The 23,186-nt window shown below is 34.6% G+C and overlaps 1 protein-coding gene across 1 annotated transcript; it reads right to left on the bottom strand.

Annotated features, from left to right (window-relative positions):
* Nucleotides 1–938: 938 nt before the first annotated feature.
* On the bottom strand, nucleotides 939–15,685 carry LOC120626755. The gene is made up of 5 exons (XM_039894423.1): nucleotides 15,519–15,685; nucleotides 11,615–11,830; nucleotides 6,323–6,534; nucleotides 4,823–4,972; nucleotides 939–3,799 (listed from the first exon to the last, which is right to left on the bottom strand). Exons 1-5 carry the CDS (start codon nucleotides 15,526–15,528, stop codon nucleotides 3,713–3,715), a joined length of 675 nt encoding a protein of 224 aa, XP_039750357.1. The 5' UTR covers nucleotides 15,529–15,685; the 3' UTR covers nucleotides 939–3,712.
* Between the last annotated feature and the right edge of the window lie 7,501 nt (nucleotides 15,686–23,186).

Below are 23,186 nucleotides of genomic sequence, written 5' to 3'. Positions count from 1 at the left end.
CTAATATGCTCGAAATACATCACCCTTTTTTTGGAGCAATTAGTATGTAAAATAGTACTATTTTATATACTGTCATTTTTATCACCTACTCTGTAAATATTTATTAAGGTACTTAAAACGACCATTACTTTTATCTCCTTTAAGGGTGTTTAAAAAAGAAAACATTTATTAGTCATAAAACCGACATCATAACATAGAAGGATCTTTCCAATAATAAGTAAATACAATATGGGTATAATAACCCAGAGCTATTCTGGGTGGTGTAGGCGAAAATTGCCAATTATACTTTGTCTTTATATTTATAGGTGAATATATAAATTACCAAAATATTTGTATTATATTTTTTGTCCTGTAATTAATTGAGTTAAAATTATATACGATCATGGAGTACTTATCCATCATGTTTATGAGAAATAAAAAATGTTTTTAAGACCTGTTTTATTGCGTACCTATTTTATTTCCTACGTTATAAGTAGGGGCTTACTTTAAGTATTTACCTATTATACTTCTGTTTTGGCAGGGGTGTCCACTAGCACCGGCGCAGGGTCAAAATTCTAGTACGTATGATGGCAACGAATATTAGTCCTTTAAGATATATTCCCCACCTATAATTGACATGGATCATGTCTACAGATCTCCTACGTCCTACGAGATTTTCTACCTACGTTACTTACCTATTCGATTGCGTGACAGTTAACTACGATTTGTATGTTTAAAAAGAGCGCCCTCTAGTTAAAATACTGGGAAACAGTATTGTCACACTAGTCACTGTGTGTGTGTGTATTTAATCACGTCCAGCTATCCCATAGGTCTCTCCATTGTCCGCTGTGTGACACCAAACTTCCTTTATTATATCCAACAACCTCTGCTGATTCGGATCCACTTGCACCAGTCATCATCAGTACACAGTTCGTCGAAAATAAATGAAAGCTTATTGTATTACATCGTAATTTTTATTTTTTTATAAACATATTTAAAAATGTATATAAGTAAATAGCATTGCACCTCTTAGATGATTTGCGCTTAAAATATTAAATACAGAATTAATTGTCTCTTTAGTCTTTTGCTTTTACATTAATACATTAGGCCTCATTTACATTGACGCTCATATTATGACTTTGCAAACATTACAAACGTCCGAGTATCGAAACACGTGAATGTCACTTTAAAATGTACCTAATGTTGTTGACCTATCTACAGCTAAAAGCATCTACCTGTTAAAATTTTGTGAATAAAAATTGGTAAAATGTTAAAATTATAAAACAAATACATTGCATACCCTGTGAGATGAAAACTTTGGGATTAAAACGAAGGCAATTAGGGTTTTAAAGGTTTTTGAATATGAAAGTTTTTCATTTTCAAAGTTAGACATTTGGAAATAAATGCATATCCTCTGGTGACCTTGATAGGCTGCTGTGTTTTTTTAAATTTATATAAGCGGCAGACTTAACAAATTAACGAGAACGAGGTAGTATGAAGTTAACCAAAAATAATGTCATTTAAGTGCTTCGCTCATCAAAAATTGGTATATTTTAAACCATAACCCTTCTGTCTGACGTAGAAGGGTTCAAAATTGACTGCAATCACTAGACTTGATAGTTAGTTAAGTGAGCTCTCTCCATGTAAATGAGGCTTTTGACAGGCACGAGACTATAACTAACAGCTCTTATAGTTCAAACAGTATACTTAGCACCAACAAAGAACACTTATCAAAGTACGCTGTTTCTATTCGCCTCTCACTTACTCAATATAATTTGACCAAGGTTCAACACATATTGGTGATAATTCTGCCTTACATAGGTATATGTCGGAATATAATATAACCTTTCGAATCAATGAATATAGATGGCGTTGTAATATTTTGAGTATTTTTCGAAGTTTGTACTACGAAACTGTTCAACGTGGATTCCATTGCAGGTGACGCGTCGATAGTCTTGAAGACATATTGATAGTCTATAGAAATACGAACATTTTAAGTACCAGCACCATCTCTAGTCATTTAGTTCGATATTTTCGCTAGCTTATCTAATGTAAGAGCAAGGCTTACAATCTATGGCGTTGCTACATCATGAAAATACATATTTGTGGTCACACATAAGAAAGGGTTTAAAAATCGGCATTTCATTCTACTTTTCTCTTAACGCCACTGTTTCCATGTTCGACAACTACCCATAGAGTACGTCGACGTCCACGTACAAACTTGTTTCAGGTTTTTACGTTAACTTTAGCAAGATGCAGACATAATTTTTTCTCAATGTCTGAAAAGGTATTTAAACGTGTACCTAGTCACATCAAGAGTATGTGAGTGTCTAAAATATTGTTGATATATGTACGACATCCGTATCGTCTCATCAATTCATTGAACTATATATAAACATTAATCGTAAAAAATCTTTTCATAAGAAGAAACTTGATGAAGCTAGGCTAAGCTTTAATTTTGCCAAGTTCGTAAAATCCTTAAGTTTTTAATCCAATTTATAAATACTCTACAACAGCAACATATTAGGTGTCCCTCGGCTCAATACTTCTAGTAGAAACTAAGCTTCATTAAAGATCATATGTGTCAACGAAAGTTCATGTTTAGCAATGCTCGATGAATCTTGCTCGATGAGCATGTATCTGTGTGTGGATGCACCATTAAGACTGCGAGCGTACAAATCTTAAGCGGCTTTTCGACCAGAGATAAGCAGCCAAGGATGTTTATAATATCCACAATCACCTATTATTTTCTTAGCTAAGCAATGCGAAATACGAAAAGCTAATCGTTCAATGGTGCGATTTTTTTGTATAGAGATGCGGGCTAAGGATTTGTTCAGACAGTAAATTATGCGACATTAATTGAAAAGTTGCTTAGCTCTTAACTCGCCATTAGTGGAAACTGTAAAATAGTTTCTTTGATCTCGCTCACTGCTCACTGCTTAGCTCATAATGGAAAATGGACTTTAGTCGCTTCAAGGGGGAAATAGCGTATGCGCCATTTTGAATTGTACTGTTTATTGGCACGAGTGTATCGAACCATTATCGCCCACTTCGCGTATCAGAAAAAAAAAAATATAGTTTTGCAGATAAATATTCTGTTAAATTGATATTTTATAATATTATGTTAAATTATTAACTTGTAATTTAACATAATATGTGTGACTTTAACGATCTCTGATTTGTTGGTTAGCCATATTTAAATAATTATTTTCCAGTAAAATTTATATATTGTAGGTACCGCTAAGTTGGTGGTAATAGTTCGGAATAAATCTATAATACTTATAAAAATACACGTTATAATTTAACAGTAGTTTGGATCCATTCATGTTAGTGTAATCACATTAATTATTAAAAAAATAACCCTTATTTCGTATGAGGTTGTAAATATTATGTCGATTTGTGGAAAACTTGCTAGCTGTTTGACAGAAATGAGAACCCGCGACCCTCGACATATCAAAGTCTTCGTCTGTAAGAGAACCGAAAAAACTTAATAACAAGGTCTCAATGCCCTACTCAGGATAGCCATTACCAAGAATCGTTTTAGTGCTAATTATGGTACTATTATAATATTATGTTACAAGCCACATCGCGGTCTTATATAGTCTTGGCCTCAGAGTTGTCTTACCTTCTATTTATTTAATAATCATAGATATAATTATTATAAAAATAATAATAAAGATAACAAAATGATAAAAATGCATTTACGCTTACTATAAGACACGTTTGGAATCAATTAAATACTGCACAGTATTTCGTAATGTTTGTGCGCGACCTCCTTTCCGGCGAAAGAGATGTACATGGCGCCGTGGCTGGGATGTACCTGAAAAAAAAGGCAATACTTTATAATATAACCATAATCATCTTCAGGCTATTTGTACCCACAGCTGGGTCCTGCTAGAGGTTTTAGAGCGGGCTTTGGTGATTTTTTTTGTCACCATCCCTTTACAATTTTGTAAACAAATATGCATGAACGCGTCATAAGTGCCTGTGATAGGCATACATGAATAATTTATTTTTTTGAAGATTTAGTTATAATATCCCGGTACTGACGATTAAAAAGACTTCAGTTACGAGGACTGACACCTTTATCACTAATACACAGTATGGCCAAAATATTTACATTTTCCCTGACAACGAGAGAATCGACATCATACTTCATTCTATTCCAATTCTTTCTCAATTGAAACTGTTCGATCGCAGGGAGAGGATTCCATAAATTTGAATTTGAATTTTAAATTTATGGAATGCTCTCCTTGTTCATATCAGGCGTGCGAAGTATCTACCCATTATCAAACAGCTACTAAGAAAACACTTTTTACCGCCTTAGTAGTATGTGTATTTATTTGTCATTTGTTTGTTCCCTTTTTATTTTATTTGACTATTTACCTCTTTTTCAGGTTGTTTTTTAAGTCTCATTTTTCTTTCTTTTCCTTCCTGCTTCTTTAAGACGTATAGATTGTATATATTATATTATATATTTTTTTTATTTTAGATGTGTACGTTTATGTAGTAAGTATATTTTAATTAATTTATCTTTATTATTTAAGTATTAAACCTTAAACCCATCTCCTTAACTTCATTTACTCAATTTGATTTGGTAGGTTGCCTGGTAGAGATCGCTTTTAAGCGATAAGGCTAAGGATAAGGATTTGTTTTTTTTTTGTTCTAATTCTTTGTAATTGTTGTACAATAAAGTGTTTTTTGATTTAAATTGATTTGACATCTAACCTATTTATTTTTCAGTATCAGTCTGCCACCAACGGAGAAATGGGTCATACACTAAAAAATACATTCTGATGTAAGGCTTACTTGTTTTGAGAACTTGGCTAAAAACCGGTCTTACCTTCCCTGGAGTAAGCGACCCTTGCTCCCGTGCTCTGCCGATGTACAATGGCTCGCCTGCGGCAGTGTTGCCGCCCACGATAGCGCTCGGCGGAACGACTCCGTCACGACTCTCGATCCAACGGACTCTATCCGGACGGGCGCAGCAAACCTATTTAAACGAATAGATACTTAAAAAAAAAAGAAAAAAATCGAATTCTGTACTATTTTCATCAAACTATACTATAATATAAAAACTAACTTGGCAAGTTTAATAAAAGCTTGTAATGGGAGTTCGCCATATTGGATTTAGAACTATGTCACTTAGCTAAAAGTAACATACATTGTAATCTCAACCAAACGCATATCACCAATATCACCTTATATCACCTTAATCGGCTTGGAATAATTGGTATGAAATTTAATACTAAATACAAAACTTGCAAAAAAAAATTAGTCCATGAGTTTGTTCTACTCCATTTGCATACAGGCAGTATAAAATAGCAGTTTTTCACACCAACTATTCATATATGGAAAGATCCATTTAGAACTCCAACGCATTTACAACATAACGTTGTCACTAACTTCTATTTCTGTCATTAAAACAAGTAGTTTTTTCTCATGAGTTAAAATTCCAAAACATAATATGCTCGAAGCATAGAATCTGTTGGGAAATAATGAGAATAGTTTTAAATTGATAATAAATATTTTTTTTTTTATTTAGTTCCTCCCAACTAGTAGTGGGCATACAAATAGATCAGCTTTAACTTCGGGTAAGAGGGGACGCAACTTATCATAGGTGACGGCCACAGTCAATGTACCAATATTTCAGCCGTCGGTTACAGACACTTCGAATGATGCTTCTGTTTAAAATATTCTCTGGCAAACTTTCAAATGCCTTATTCTATATTGACCTTAAACACAGCAATCTCTTATACTCGAAATAAGTAACCTATTATGGCGCCACAAATTGGGGAAAAATTAAAGTTGTAATTTGTATATATACAGCCAGTCTAACGTGTAAATAATAGAGGTAATTATGAAGAAATTTGCTGCCTGTGGACTACTCAATACTCTGGACTTGATTCTCAAAGCCACGCGCCACAAATAGGGCCAAAATTCAAGCTGCCATTCGTATAGAGACAGTCAGTCCAGTGTGTAAATAATGGAGGTACGTATGAGCAAAGTTGTTTCATGTGGACTCACCTCAATACTCTGGACTTGATTTTATCGCCGCCCCATGTCACTCTTATGTCACTTGTGGCGCCACAAATAGGGTAAAAATGCAAGCTGTCATTCGTATAGAGATAGCTATACCAGTGTGTAAATAATGGATGTATGTATGTGCAAAGTTTTTTCATGTACTCTGGACTTGATTTTATCGCCGCCCCATGTCATTCTTATGTCACTTGTGGCGCCACAAATAGGGTAAAAATGCAAGCTGTCATTCGTATAGAGATAGCTATACCAGTGTGTAAATAATGGATGTATGTATGTGCAAAGTTTTTTCATGTGGACTCACCTCAATACTATGGACTTGATTTTCACGGCCGCCCCATGGCACGTAAGCTGCTCTGTGTTTCACGGCCAGCTTTCCAGGAATGAGGTCGCTTTCGTATCTACTACGAATCACCCACAGAGGGCTCTGGTCATGGCCCTCATACCCAGCGACCACCGCCCTGTCGCCTAGTCTGTAGGCTTCGGACGGCGTGGTTGGGATCCATTCCACTAGCGCTGAAAACAACGACAGTTATACTTAAATTTCAATAATTCAATAAAAATAAAATAGATATTTCTATCTTTTGGGAGCTAAGAGCGGGGCTGATCATTTGATTTAAAATATCTTCGGCCTGAGTACCTACCTATCAGAAGTCCCGAGCGTAAGCACCCATTTACTTTTTCAAAATGTTATGTTTTTAGTTATAATAATTGGTATGTCTTAGGGTCTTCTTTCAAAACTCACGCGTACATAATTTTTTGGTTCATCTATTCAGTTTATCATCATCATCAATATTTCAAATCTCTCCCAAATGCCCATACATTTGCCCATAATAACAACACTGGGTGATCCTGTTGGTGATCGCAGTAGATGATTCTTTTTTATAGTCCCTTAGTTGCCTTTTAAGACACCCGCAGGGAAAGTACGGGTGGCGACACCTTTATTCTGATGTCGCATATGCCGTAACCACGCGGCTACTTTCAGATAGCTATTTCTGATTACATACCTAACCACGAATCAGGTATGATGTTTTCGATACGTTTTTAAGTACGACTTTTAAAGAATGGTTACAATAGAAAAATTTTTACTTTACTAGCTTTGAACTTTAATTTATAGGGTCTCTAACAATTGGGTCCAATGACTTGAGTCTTAAATGTGCGTAATATGAGAGACACTTTATACTTCTGATAATTAGCATTAGAATAGAAAATAACAAAACACTAAGAGGTGTTTCCAAAATTTATTTCAACAGAATATAGGTATGGGTAAGGATGTATCCATTTTACCATTTTATTTTATTACATACTACGTAGATACGACTAATAACACTAACACGCGATATTTAGGTATTATCTATCTATTCTTTGTCATGAGTTATAATAATAATAACGTTTAATTAAGATAAAAATCCATAGCTACAACAATAACAATTATCTTATACTAAAGTTATGATTAAGAAAATCTTCTCATAATACTTTTCAAAATGTATCTCTATTAACACTATAATAAATAATCTAAAAATGAAAATTAAAGTGGTCATCATCCAGCATATCCTTTTGGAATGTGTACGTAACGAGGTGGAAACAATTTTGTTTTTTTAAATTTTATTTAGAACGTATGAATGTTGGTATTTTTAATAGCATTCTGGCTTCTCCGCTTTCACGGGAAGCTAGAATGCTATACAAAATGATTTATATAACTAGCGGCATAGAGAATAGTTAGAAGAATTGTTACTATAAACTAAACCTATGAGAGTGACATGCTCAGTGTTGACCAAAATCTCAAAAGAAGAAAAAAAGTGTCTTCACACAATACACGTGTTTTAACTCGATCTTCATAATGTTTTTAAATAACCCAATGAAGTTTCCTTTTATCCATGAGTTATGTATGACCAGTTGGTTTTGTTTGGAATATTGGGACATTATTATTACTTCTATATAAAATATTACTTAGTCATTTTACTACTATAAAATATTATTCAGTTAGTCATTACAATAACAAGTCTATAATGGTCCTGATAATAAAGAAGTGGTTTTGAGAACCGAACTAATCACCCACCTAGATAGGAAGGTACTTAGAAAACGATTAATAGACCGATAAATTTTCCACACTTCCTCATCACCATTGCATACTTGTTTTAAAATATAATTTTCATCATAATTTACAAGAACATATCGGATACATTATTACACCTCAGCCAATTAAATGCCTTGATGCTTTGCACTCTTTCATAGCAGTGAAGGAGTTAGTCTGCATACTCAACAAGCCGGCTCCAATGAGGGTTTTAACGATTTGATGCAATTTTACAACAATTTACCGTTCCGGTACGATGTTGCGTAGAAACCGATTAGGAGCATGAGTTTAACCCATTTACGCCCGCTGTCCCCGTTTATCTAAGTACCCACAAATTATAATTTTTTTAAACTATCTTGGATTTTGGATACTTAATCGTAGTGTCAAAGAGTGTGGCTTCGTAATAATAAACATAGTTTTGTGAATAACTGAATAAAGTTGTTATAATTGACGGTTTTATCTTCATCATTGAGCTACTGAGTGACAGACTCAAGGTAAGTCATACTTTTTTATATTTATAGTGATATTATTTCGTTTTTTCCAGAATTATTCAATTGCCTATAGTTGTCACTAGAAAATAATGCTATTGTTTTAGGTATTTTGTAAGATTTGACTATAAGGGAAGATACTTTAGTGTGGTGTCCCCAAATGGGTCCAATGGGCTTATTGATTATATTATTTTATTTATTTTTTACAGTTTTAGTTTCACCGTTAACAATGAAGAAGCGATCATTTGATTTTGCAAATGACTATCGGGGCCTCGAGGAAGCAATAGAAGATATTTTTAATAAAGAGTTCGTTCTGAACACGAAGTTATATGCTGCACAACACTACAACCATGACTTTCAGATAACCGTTGATGAACCCAAATTTTTTATTGGCATTCTACTACTGACTGGATACCACTCACTTCCACAATAGTGATTGTACTGGTAGAGAATGTAGATGAAGACTATTATTTTTCCATTGTTTCAAAAGCAATGTCAAAAGATTCCTGCATTTTTGCGACAGTGAAGCTGCTGCGGGATCTACCGATAAGATATTCAAAGTACTTGCTGATGTGCTGATCAAGAATTTATTTCAGTGGGGTGTAGTCCATGAGCATCTACCGATAGACGAGTCAATGGTGAAATATTTTGGACGTCACCCAGCCAAGCAGTTCATAAGAGACAAGCCAGTTCGATTTGGATATAAGACTGAATGATTGCAAGTGCAGATGGTTATTGCTATGCTTTCGAAATATTCTGTGGGAAATCAGTAGGAGAGACCAGTAGGAGCCTTTGGGATCAAAAGTTGAGAAAGTGAATGAAAAAGTAACTCCGAGCCCAATTTGACTACCAATTTGTTACAGCAAATCGAATTTTGTTCGTGCGATGGCTTGACAACAGTGTTGTTACAAACTACGACTAAGTTTACCCTCTGGGCTTAGGCAAAAAGGTGGAAGTAAGGCTCGGCATATCCTGTCCGTGGAAGATAGAATGAACCAAGCTGAAGTTTCGTCGAAGTATGGCCCGCTATTATTTGAGGGGTGTAGGCACCAATAGACCCGATAGAAGACGGCGTAAATCTTCAGTGGTGCCAGGTATGAATCGAATGGAGCTGGACACTTCCGTCAGAAGCAACCAAGCCAGCTTCGTTGCGTAGTATGCCACACGAAAGCACATTGGCACTGTAAAAATGCATCAAGACATTGTGCATCGAAAAAGGTGGTTTCGAAAAATATCATGCATAAGCCCATTGGCCCCAGTTGAGGACGGTGTTTTTTTAAATATATAGAAGATTTTTTTTTTAGGTTTTATGCTGTAAAATGTCTAACTAGCCTCCAATAGTTCGTTTAATAAAGTTTTTTTCAAAAAATTGCTGCTGGTTTGTATTTGGGTCCAAATGGGTTAATATAACTGCCATAGCCAAGCAAGTTAGCTTGCTAATATTTGAGTTCACCAAACGGCGAGATTGAAGCTAAGGGCTAACTTGAATAATAAAAAATAAATAATATGAAAATCGAATATATATACTTCACAGGCATTAGAAGTACATTATGTACTGTCTCTGACTTATCTGTGAAACCGAAAAACTAATAGTTTTTGTGTAAACCACTGCCATAGTTTTTACTGAAATAAATCAGATACATTACTAATATCACATGCAAAATTATAATTATGTATCCTGTTACTTTATTACGAGTAGGTACGCGTCGCGTAGCGTAGGTACTATGTGCGTGTCGGTCTTTTATCTTCAATAGGGTTGTCATAAATAAACAATGTTTTGAATTAGTTTGTATGGAAAAATATATATGCTTCTTTTGATTTCATATCTTTATAGGGGTCACCCCTTATGAAATAAACTTATGCATCCTTCAACATTATTTCATAATTTTGTTACACGTTGTATAATAATAATTTTAAGGACCAACGACAGCTAACGGGCTTATTAATACGCTGACTAACAATCATTGAACCGGCCTCGGATTCAAATCCTATGACCTATGAAAACGCAAACCACACCAACGTGCAATTAGTTTTTTCTATAGTATGTTCATATAAATAAATCGCATCTGGCATGAATACCGAATACCGAATGAATTGATTATTTTGTACTACAAGTGGTACTTTCGTTTGAAGAAACTGGGGCCCCAAGTTTAAAAATAGTACTGCCCATACGTAGAACGTCTTTCAGACATTACCCAATACAAATGCTAAGCGCGTGACTCGACGCCGATTTAAATCTTGCTTGCTAACATTACTCGACAATCAAAAGAGCTTCGAATATATTTTATGTAGATATCTGACAACACTCCTGGTTTAGTGGTGATCTTATAAGTTATCGTTCTCAGGTTCGACCCTTATTATAATCTGTTTTTCTCTTGTCTGGAGTGCCGTCAAGCTTATAAGATTTACCGATCAAATAGATCAATAGAAACCGTATAGGGGTATTGTTTTAATGTAACTGCCATTGGCCTAACAGGTAAGCAAAACCTCTAAGATTGAATCATAATTTACAACCGGGTGACATTGCAGTCGAAGGCTAACATGTAGTACAACAATAAAACGCTCTATGCCTATAAAATAAGTTTGGTTGTCATAGGAAATGCAGCAGGTACGATTTTCCATACAATAAGCAAAGATGCTTAGTTGGAAAATAATCCAGAGAGATAGAGGAAGAAGCAAGGCATGCAATTCGATTAATTCTTGTTAGCTAAAAATTTATATAAATGCTTTATGATTCCAGCTAAATCTTGTCTATCGTGAGTTCTTCCCATAAACAAAAAGTATGGTTAAAACAACTGTTTCACAACTTAGGGATAAAAACTGGGCCCAACATGCTCGCAAGTTGCATAGGTTGACCGAGCGAACTAAATAATTCAATATCTAACCATTTTTGGTGAGATGCCAGCTACAAATCCAGGACGGATTTGTAGCTGGCATCTCACCACTCGTGAATAATAGTTATGTGCAACTATAACCTAACCAGAATGAGGCTGATGAAACTATTGATATATGAAGTTGTTTAAACTGTACTTACGCCCAAAGCCAGGGTACCCATAGGAAGGCGGCGGAGGTCCTCCGGGATATGACATTGCTGCTGGATGGGGTGCTGTGGCAGGCTGACTCGGATATGCGGAGAATCCTGGTTGATACGGATTCTGTGCAGGCGGTGGTGCATTCGCCGGGTTGTATATCTGAGGGTAGATCTGACCCTGAGGTGGTGGGTACTGTGGTGGGTTACCGCCGTATGGATCTGAAAATTATTTAATACAATGTGTCAGGCTTTTAGTAAGTATTATGGATTCACAAAGAATGTGTGAAGCAACAATTTCTTGCTGGAAAAACAAAGGAATTTTTAATAACAGTCTTCATTTCTAGAAATAAACAATAATGAATATGAACCAAATAGAATGTGGTATTTAGTAAGCTTCTCTTTTGCATTAGTACCCTTAACCTTTTTTACCTAACCTACCCTTGTTACGGTAACCTTTTTTTTTAAATAATTGATGGACCAAGCAGATACCGCAGATACCACCTAGGTGAGAGAAAAACCATTGCCTATAAACCGAGCTAACACTTTCAGGGCATGAAAGGATCACATCCTGCAAAGTGTTGCCATGTGTCTATCAACCTTTGGTGTAGTTGTGAAGCCTCATGTTCTTGCAATCACACCAATACCCACACCCTTCAGTCGGGAACGCAGCATTGGGACACTGCTGCTTATTGGCAGAAATAAATATGGTGGTAGTACTTCCCCAGATAAGCTGTCACAAAAAGCTCTACTATCTATAGATTTAAGTCGTTTTTATAAATAAATATGTTTGTTATTCATTAATGATGATTGCACGTATTCATTTGAAGTTTGGGATTGAGTTAACTTCATCAGTAGCCTGTAATAGTCGTGCTGGGGAGGGTTTGTGATTGCAGTAGATGGCAGTTTCAGTACAGAGGATGCTGCCTACTCTCCTTAGTATTCCCTCAGTCACTTTCTAGGACACCCGCTAAGATGAGGGGAGATGGCAACTGTTTTCTACCATCACTAAACTGTACAGCTGAATAGCTTAATACCCTTAAATAAAAGATTTTATCTGAAGATTTTTCATTTAGTTGAACTACAGCTATAGGTTTGTTGGAAATATAAATATGTATATAAAATGGTGAGAGCTTAAGCCCTTATTAAACCTAGGATATAGTTTCCCCGGGAAATTCAAAACTTCCTACATCATTCCCACATGTATTTGGAGTTTGGACACAATTCTTTAGTGTTAGTATGCTCATAACAATGCACACTTGTTAAGTCAAATAACAATAATCTAGTTAATCGGACTCTTATAATATAATTGTTTAAAAACTTTGTCCACAATTCTTCGCTGACCCTTTTGACATTTAACTTTAAAAAAAAAAACTTTACTAGGTACACCATCTGACAGCTCTACATTATGATTTATCATAAGCTCATCTATTATTGATTTAGCAGAATATAGAACAGTATAAAGTATAACAGAACAAGTTTATCACATGATGACTAAGAACTAAAAATAAATAATGTAAAAAAGTATGAGTCATTATGAATATTTACGTTATGAGGCACTTGCGTAACAGAAAATTTGGCCACTTCAATTTTTGTTAATGATTTATAACAAGCTTTTGCCTGTGCTGGATATCTCTGTTCCTGTTTCCAGTTTAATAAAGCAGCATACCATTGCAATACAAAGACAGTTACAATACTTGCAATTGGTTAAGACCTTTCAAACTTAAAAGTAGGTTTCTTCTATTACCATGCCTAAATGCCTGTGAAACTGTTATTAAAATTGATTCAGTCAACTACAGAAACAAAAGATGGCCAAAACTTTTTAGATTCAAATTACCATAATTAATTTTTACACACACAGTTTTATTTTTATTTTGATAATTTTTGCAACAAATAGCCATGATCACTCAATTAGAAAATTAATGTCAGGAATATCTTGCATTTCCATTAAATAAAAAGCCTGTTCTTGTATAATAAATGTTGATACATATGTGTAGCGATTTTTAGATTATAAACTATCTGTAAGCCTAATTAAATATTTGTGCATTGGTTTAACTAAGAAAATTCACGTAGATAATATTATTATTTGGTTTTTGCAACTTCAATGATGTAGATAGTACTGAAATAAAACAAAATATTTTTTTAATTAGATATTATGTACCTTACTTTCAATTTCACTCTGCACACATCTGGTTAGTTTAACAAATTGCACTAAACTGAATATACATTCTACCTATCTAATCCTAGATATGGATTTAAGTGTGTTTACTATGTTCATGGTAAATGAAGATATGTATGAATCAATGTAAATAATGTTATACAGGATGAGTTTAAGCAGATGGATTCTTATGGACAATATAGATTGGTTTAAAACTCCCACGTGGTAATTTTCACTTAGATTGTATTTCATTTTTGTAAGAATGATGATTATCTAGATGGAAGTAAAATTAAATTATTAATATAATAAATAATAAATAAATATACTACGACAATACACACATCGCCACCTAGCCCCAAAGTAAGCGTAGCTTGTGTTATGGGTACTAAGATGACTGATGAATATTGTTATGAATTATATATACATAAATACTAATAAAATACAGATAAACACCCAGACACTGAAAAACATTTGTGTTCATCACAAACATTTTCCAGTTGTGGGAATCGAACCCACGGCCTTGGACTCAGAAAGCAGGGTTGCCGCCCACTGCGCCAGTCGGCCGTCAATATGTATTAACTAGCCAAGTACATCACAAGTGTAATCTGGTTTATTTTACAAATTGCATTAAACTACATACAGGTATCACTTATTTAGTCTAGATATGAATTGAAGTGAGTGCACTTAATAACATTTTTTTACTGTGTACAAAGTATTCAAATATGAAACATCAATGTAATTAATGTTAAACAGGGTTAATGAGGGGTGGTGTAACATCAGAGTAGTTACCCATTGTTTCGTCTTCTTTCAACTTTGCCAGAGTTTGACATATGAATTCAATCAATTGCACTTTACTGTGTACAACCATTGGTGGACAACTTGTACCTTTCAAATGTGTAAGAGTATGACTTAACATGGTGTAACATTGGAGTAGTTACAATTAATTATTATTGAAGATGGAGTAGAGGGATTAAAATGGTTGAAATTAACAATGTTCAGTTTGGAACACAATCTCATGTATGTATTCTGGGAAATATACAACGGGTTCCCTGGACGTCCAATAAAGCCAACGAGAGGGACATGCCGTGGTGGTTTTTAGTTCGGGTAAACCAGTCCCACATAACCTCTGTCCTGCCCAAAAGAACAGAGGTAGCCATAAAGATTTTCCACTACACAAAAAAAAAAAAATGTATGACTTCAATCAGGTCCAATGGAAGGCAATTATACGCTTAGGTTAGAGCTCTAGACGATGCAGCATAGATTGTAGCAACTCAAGTCATATTAGAACTATCAATTGAAGGGTGTTCAATATCTTAGTGGTTCCTATTGGAAATATTTATCTTTATTGTCTAAAATTATCTTAGGCCGAATAAAACACGCCGAAGTTAATGTTATATTCGATGTGTAGTATATTAAGCGAACCAAGCGCCAAATCTTGGTGTAAACTACCCAGTCTCAATCTACGCAGTAACCACAATCCGCCCATTTTTTATCGCTTGTAATGAAAGTGTAAACTATTAGTCAATTTAAACAAGCACTCAGCATTCTACTTATCTCGAATAGTTACGAATGTATTGTTTGCAAGATTTTATTGTTATTTGTAAATAATGTACAATGTAATACATAACTTAGAAGCTAGGAACCGAAAATAAAAGGTAAGTATAGCGAGTTATCTTATCATTGTGAAATATTGGACACAATTTACAGTTAGATGGAACTGTCTATCCAATTGTTTATGAGAGGTGTACTTACATCCAGACATGTTTGTATATTACAGACACTGTTTTTAACAAGGTTTTTTTGTAAAATTATTTTTATCTTTCACAATAGTGTTAGAATAATCAAAACTGTGGTTAGAAAGTCTAAATTACAACGCGGCTCAACTCAACGGCCAACGCCAGTCGCCAACGCTCCACTGCTTGGGTTTTATTTTGGTCCGTACTCTGTGTTCACGAGGATTAAGTCAAAGAGAATATAGACACTACAGTCTAGTCACTTTATCTTGCCCCTATCATAAAATAGTCCCCTATATTATTTATGGGACAAGTTAAATTATAGTTCTTCTTCTTCTTCTGCTTTTTTTGGCTTTTAGGTGTGCCAAATAAGCACGTCATATTTCACCAATGTCACGTATACTTGGAAGATCCACAGAGGTGAAAAAATGTTTAAATTATAGTTAAAGCATAACGTAAGTACAGTGTAACGTAAGTAACATACAGTGCAGGTAGGACTTCTAGACAGCGCTTTCATATCTATATTTAGAATAATATCCAACTGTGATATCTTATGTCTATTAACATCGTTAATATATCTCATTGTTAATGAGGATACAAACACTACTTAGCCAAAGGGGATTGACAGGATTAAACATTAATAATTTAATGTTACTATCGTTAAACCTTTGAATTAAAATTATCTTTTTTGACGAAAGTGCTACTGTAAAGGGTTAAAAAAACCAGGCCTGTAGTTGTTTACATTAAAACTTAAAACAATTATTCTGCGACTTTTTTTTTTTTAAATATGATTTCTGTGAAATATTCAATATTCAATATTTAACATAGATCCTATACTTGCGCAGAATTAAGAACATACAGACACCGTGTACCAGACTAATATTGAAGCATCAAAAACCACTCCACTTTTGTAATGTTTCGTGAACAGGCCGTTAGTTACTTCACTCCATTTAGCAGCTGACAGTAATTATTTTTCCTCTAATGTTCTAAATGTAAAGAGGGGAGAATGGGAAAAAATTGTGAGCTAGCAACATTCCGCGGTTGCGAAGTGAAGCGTGCGCGGGTTGTTTCTATTTTTAATTTTGGACACAATGCACCGCATGCAATAAAAGCTGAATGAGGGTTCTGTATTTTCTTAATTCTGTAAATAATTTGATTTTCATAAACAACATGATTTTTTTGTTTAAATTAAATTAATACTGATTTTTGACGAGTCCTAAAACAAATGTTGTTAGTTTATATATAGTAATAGTTACATATGGAATCAATGGTTTTAATGATAGAACTTTAAATAGTAGGTGCGTAGGTAAGGCAATTAGCAAAAAATGACAATAATTAGTAACAGAACCTAAAAGTGTTACGTTACGGAGATATTTGGGGTTAAAGATATTCATTGTTCTTAGATAAAATATATATACCTGGATTATTCATTTTTCCTAGAATATACCTTAGATATAAATTTGATTATCGGTAACTGCGTCAGTGCCGCCGAATCCAACTCGGATGGGCAGCGTTCGGGAAACTCCGTGCCATCTTTTCGTCAGAAATCCCTCAGTGCCTGAAGACGAAAGTCTTCGAACAGTGCGTGTTGCCAGTGATGACCTATGGCTCTGAAACATGGTCGTTAACTATGGGCCTCATAAGAAGGCTTAGAGTCACTCAGCGGGCGATGGAGAGAGCTATGCTCGGAGTATCTCTACGCGATCGAATCAGAAATGTGGAGATTCGTAGAAGAACCAAAGTTACCGACATAGCTCAACGAGTCGCGAAGCTTAAGTGGCAATGGGCCGGGCACATAGTTCGGAGAAAGGATGGACGTTGGGGTCCCAAGGTGCTGGAATGGCAGCCCCGTACTGGTAAGCGCAGCGTTGGTCGACCCCCAACGAGGTGGACAGACGACATTAAGCGCGTCGCAGGTAGCCGTTGGATCCAAGCGGCTCAGAATCGTGGAACTTGGAACTCCCTACAAAAGACCTATGTCCAGCAGTGGACGTCTATCGGTTGATGTGATGAACGGCGTCAGAGTCAGACGCCTGCCGTTATAAAACTTCTTTAAATTTTAATCTCGAGTTTTAAACTAACGGCGTAAAAGGACAGGCCAGAACACGGTCAAGCCTATTATTATCAATTTATTACCGACATAGCTAAAAGAACGGCAGGGTGATTACGTATCTCGCGACAGGTTTGCGACAGGCGTAAATCTTGCAATCACTGCTGTCAAACGTCACTTTTCCATACAATAAATAAACAAAGTGACGTTTGACAGCAGTGATTGCAAGATTTACGCCTGTCGCATTGCTGTCGCGAGATAGGTACGTAATCACCCTGCCGATCTGTTTTGTTGTACTGTGACTGAACTCATAAAGGTTACTCTGTGGTGCATTTGTTACATTGATAATGTTCAGTATGCAGGTTAAATAGGTAAAATATAATTATAATATATGTTGATAGATTCATCAGTATCTACGCTAGTGCTTTAGGAAAATTTCTGTAATACTAGTCGTAAGTTGAAAAATAAATAAATAAAAATTATTAATAAATAAAAAACATTTTAATATTTTAATTTCTCATGGTTACCACTCAAAGGACAAACAACTATTCTATACATTCCTTAAAGTTCAACGGGTAGGTACATACCACGATAATATTTTTGGATTTGTCGATAATTCGACCCAGTTGCATGGATCGTGGTCACGACGGGAGTCCCGTCCCGTTGAACTATATTTAAGAAATGTTGATTTACCACGAAAATCTTAGTTTAAAATCTTTAATATTCTATACATATTATGTATTACTTTTTGTAATACATAATATTATGTATTATTTTTTTTTACACTCAATTTTTTCTTACATGTTTCATTATGTAAACAAGAAAAGAATATTCCTTTTCTCTTTATTTGCTTTATTTATTACAACATAATATTTATTTTTCTTCCGTTTTCAAAACATGTTGCATACACCAAAAAGTAATGAAAACATTATGTAGTCATGTTGTTTACATAATGAGACAAGTTCTTAAAAATAAGAGAACATATTATTCATTTAGAACAGAATGAATATAAAAATTTTGAATCACAAAGATACTGTAGGAGATCACTTGTCCTGCAAAAGCAACAAATGCCTTTATAGTAACTTGGAACAGATTCGCTGACAGTTGTAACTTTCTGCTTTCCACCAATTGAATCATCGTTTCCACCTGGCTGTAGTACTCTCGGTCTAGAAAAAGGCAATTAAAAAAAAATACCTAGATACTATCATACAAGTTAGTAATGATCCTTAACAGCCTTAATATACCCGCCCACTACTGTGCACGGATCCTTTCAGAATGATTAGGCCGAAGTCAGTCGTGCTGGCCAAATACGGATTGGTAGACTTCACACCTCTTTGAGAACATAAAGGAATATTCTCAGGTGATTTTTCTGGACTAAAATAATTAATTGCAATTCAACAAGTAGGTATCTTTTACTTTCGTGAATCCTATGATTTTATTTAATTCGTATCATTAATTAATCTTTATATATATATCTTTTGAGATTTTAAACTGTAAAATGATGTTGAAAAAGAGTAACCGGTTTCTTAACGGTTCTTCTCAGTGGAATTCGGCCTACTGGAAATAAATGAATTTCTATTTTTTTATGAATTTTAATTAAGGCAAAAAGTGATCTTTGGTCAACACCAAATTTCGAACTCCAGCCTGATATGGAAAACTTCTTAGTAAAAAAACCCGGGAATTGAACCCAGAACTCCGCAATCCTCACTTAAACATGCTATATATTAGACAAACAAAGAAGAGGTGTAGGTACTTACTACAAATAATACTTACTCAGATCACCATGAATTAAAATGTGATTCAGAATTGATAACATTTTCTGCCATTCCTGGGTGAAATATTCGCTCATTTTGGTAACAACGAATGGCCGCAAGTGATAAAAAAAGAAATAATATACTTCAGGTCTAATGGGGTTAGTGTTCTGGAAATGACAAATCAAATATATTTATGTATTTATTTACTTAGATTATAAGTATTGAGGGACAGTAGGTAAAACCATTTTTAGAAGTTGGAAGGATGTGTACAGAGGTAACTTATCTTCCTGGATCTCAATGAAAGTCTGTAGATTTGATCAGTGGAAAGCTAAAGGTTACAAAAGTTAGATAAATAAACATTTATGTTACATCGCAATCGATGTTAAGAAAGCATTAAGCGCAAATTTTCGTCAAGTTCTTAACTCGGATATTTAATTCACATAATAATATGCTTCGATTTATTCATCTGTCTCCATAAATCGAAAAAAAACTTTGGGTACCGCAAACTTTTTTCTTTATTGATCATACATTTATCGAATAAGAACATACAGAACCCTCATTCAGCCATTATTGCATGCAGTGCATTGTGTCCAAAAACAGTGAAAACGCCCCGCGCTCGTTTACTTCACACCTGCGGAATGTTGCTAGCTCTCAAACTTTTTCCATTTCCCATTTTTCGGTTAACCGTTTAGAACATTATAGGTAAAAATAATTACTGTCATCTGCGAGATTGTATGAAGTGACTAATCGCCTGTTTGAGAAACACTTCTGAAGTGGAGCGGTTTTGAAGCTTTAATATTTGTCGTGTAGGTACTACACGAATTCTGTATGTTCTTAACTTTGTGGTTGCTATAGCCATAATATTAGTTGCCAGACTCCAAAATTTCACTTCATCCAAATAAAATAAAGTTATCATTTATATAGGTACTAAATAACACAAAAAAAAAAACAATTAATTTAGGTAAATAAGTAACTTAAATAATGAATACAAACTTTTAAAGTTGATGACAGTGCTCGACTAATCGCAAGCATTGTACATAGAAACCAGGTGTTATACATAAATAGTATCTGAAAATTTGAGTTCATTTACTATTTATCTTCGTCAAAATAATGCCTTATTACAAATATTTTAGCGGTGATAGCGGTGATAGGGTGGGACTTCGACTTCACTTGCGGAGGGCCGAGTTCGAATTCGAGCACGCACCTCTAACCTTTCTAATTTATGTGCGGTGAAGGAAAACATCGTTAGGAAACCTGCATACCTGAAAGTTCTTCATAATGTTCTCAAAGGTGTATGAAGTCGAACAATCCGCACTGGGCCAGCGTGGCTGACTACGACCTTAACCTCTTCTTATTATGATGATTATGATGATGATTACAAATATTAATTAAAAGTCACAGTGTATCCGATCGCAACGTCTACCTATGGTCAACCGATTTTAATGAACGATACGTGCTATCGCCATCTTTCAATTAAACACTTTATTTGAAAGATTGCCCGAAATCGATTTATATTATGGCAATATGAATAGTGTACGTCGCAACCTATTAGATTAACTGTTGCATGGTAAACTAAATTTTTAGTCATAGTTTGCTGTATCTTTGCTGGGTTCTACCAGGTACCCTTGTTTAAATAAAACTTATCTGTAGGAATCTGTTTTTAGTTTTAATTCAAACAATTTGTTTATTATTTAGTATTTACAACTGTTGGTTTTCCAATTAAAGAAAAATAAAATAAATAAACTTTATTAGGTTATTTTGCTTACAGTGGGTTGACCTTGCAAAGTGAGTGAAATTGCAGATTTCCAAAAATAAACTCTCATGTGTAATACATATAAATAAGTCAAGAAATTAACAGATAAATGATTAAAACTGATTGAATAGTGTACAGAAGCGGTGATAGCCCACTGGGCAGGAGAAGTGTTGATAGCCCAGTGGGTATGACTTCGATTTCAATTTCGAGGGGGCGAGATCGAATCCCAGCACAGACCTCTAACTTTTCTAAGTTGTGTGCGTTTTAAGCAATTAAAATATCAGTTGCTTCAACGGTGAAGGAAAACATCTTGATGAAATCTGCTTGGCTGAGAGTTCTCCATAATGCTCTCAAAGGTGTATGTAGTCCAATCCACCAAACGCACTGGGCCAGCCTGGTGGACTATGGCTTTAACCCCTTCTTATTGTGGGTCGGAATGGCTTGATATAATGATGTACCTATAGTGTAAAGTAAATAAAAAAAAACAACCTGTATAGCGTAGATTTTGTTGAACATATAAACACAGTCCGATATTCTATCGTATATTTGCATGAGCTCAAACCAACAATGGCTTCGAACCGCCAGAATCTCATCACCCACTAAGTTGATCGCAGAATGCCGCATGGGCCGTAAGAACTGCAAGAATGTTTATTATTGTACTAATTAAAGATATAATTATTTAATTAATTAAAGATTTTAAGATTTTCGTGGTTAATCAACATTTATTAAATATTGTTCAACGGGTGCATACCACGATAGTATTTTGGTTTTGCCGATATTTCGACCCAGTTGCATGGATCACCGACCCAGTTGCATGGATCACGACGGGACTGGTCCCGTCGTATGGTAAGTACCCGTTGTGTTTAAGAAATGTACAAACTATGTTTAAGAAATATTTAATTAATTGTAAAAAATCAGTGAGTTTATTTAGAAGTAAGACGTAGAGATGACGACGACGGTGATGAAGGTAATCCGTGCTCAGTATAAGGTCGGTAATTGGTTGAAGATGAAAACGATGCAATGACATTAAAGAGATACATATGGGTTGAAACATAAATTTTAAATTGTTTCATAAAAGAGAAAAAATATTGAGCTAGTAGCAAAGGCATTATAAGCTATTAACGCTTAATATATAGATCAGATTCTTCTCTACGTTATCTATAAGCATTATTATGCTAGTAGGGTATGCTATTAATAAATCAATTTTGGAACAATATCTATTCTAATTTCAATACGGGCAAAGGAAGTTGGTTTAATGATACTTACTTTGAAAGGAGTTTTTTTTAAAACGCCACTGTGCAAAATCAGTTTTTTTGATGTAGACATTTTTTCAACTTTTGACAGCAGAAGTATGTTCAGAAATACTATTTGTCCATAAATGAGGGCAAAAAAATAAATAATGATGACACCTTGTATAAGTACAACCATTAACGTAGCGTATTTTTCCATTTTCAGTATACTTAAACTATCGAAAAGACCCGTTGAACACACCAAGCTTACGGATATGATACTCAGTAAAATAGATAGCAATCGTCGTTCGCGAAAAAGCTTTTTTGAACTCCCAATGTGCTCATCAATATTCTCAAGAATCTCAAGCAAAGTGATATAATAGACACTGTTCCCAAAAGAGACGATGAAAACATCGTAGATGATTTCAATACTTATGGACACCGTCAATGCTTTGGAAAAACTAGTTAGTGGCAAGTCGGCTTTTGTTTGGTGCCAAATCCTTGATCTTAGTATTGCCATTAAAGCTATAAAAATTGCAATTAGAAGCAAACTATATAATTTTATTATAAAACTGTTTTTTTTAAATCCGTGCTTATAGAATATGAAACTGTTCATCGCAAAAAGTGATGAAAAGTATAAAAGAGGTTTGTAAGCATCGGCTATTGAATACTTTTTTCTTCTCGTTTCCTTATCATTTTGTAAGATTACACTGAAATAGTTAGTGTTGACAGGCTTTGGCTCTACGTTAATGGTTTGTATAGCAAAATCACTGTTGTATTGCATGTTTAAACACACGTCTAGAATCAAAGGCATTCAGTAGCAGTTATGATTTTTGTAACTGTTAAAAAAAAGTAATTGAAGTATGATTATTGAATTATGATTATTACAAGTATCCTTATA

This window comes from Pararge aegeria, chromosome 10 (assembly GCF_905163445.1).
Source record: "Pararge aegeria chromosome 10, ilParAegt1.1, whole genome shotgun sequence".
Lineage (NCBI taxonomy): Eukaryota > Metazoa > Arthropoda > Insecta > Lepidoptera > Nymphalidae > Pararge > Pararge aegeria.
This window is presented reverse-complemented; position numbering and strand designations above follow the sequence as displayed.

What these genes read in the sequence shown, in the direction of transcription:
- LOC120626755 (XM_039894423.1), bottom strand. An exon ending in ATCAAGTCCATAGTATTGAG is followed by an intron (nt 4,973 to 6,322) that starts GTGAGTCCACAT and finishes TCGTTTAAATAG; the next exon opens with GTTTGCTGCGCCCGTCCGGA. An exon ending in GGTCGCTTACTCCAGGGAAG is followed by an intron (nt 3,800 to 4,822) that starts GTAAGACCGGTT and finishes CTTTTTTTTCAG; the next exon opens with GTACATCCCAGCCACGGCGC.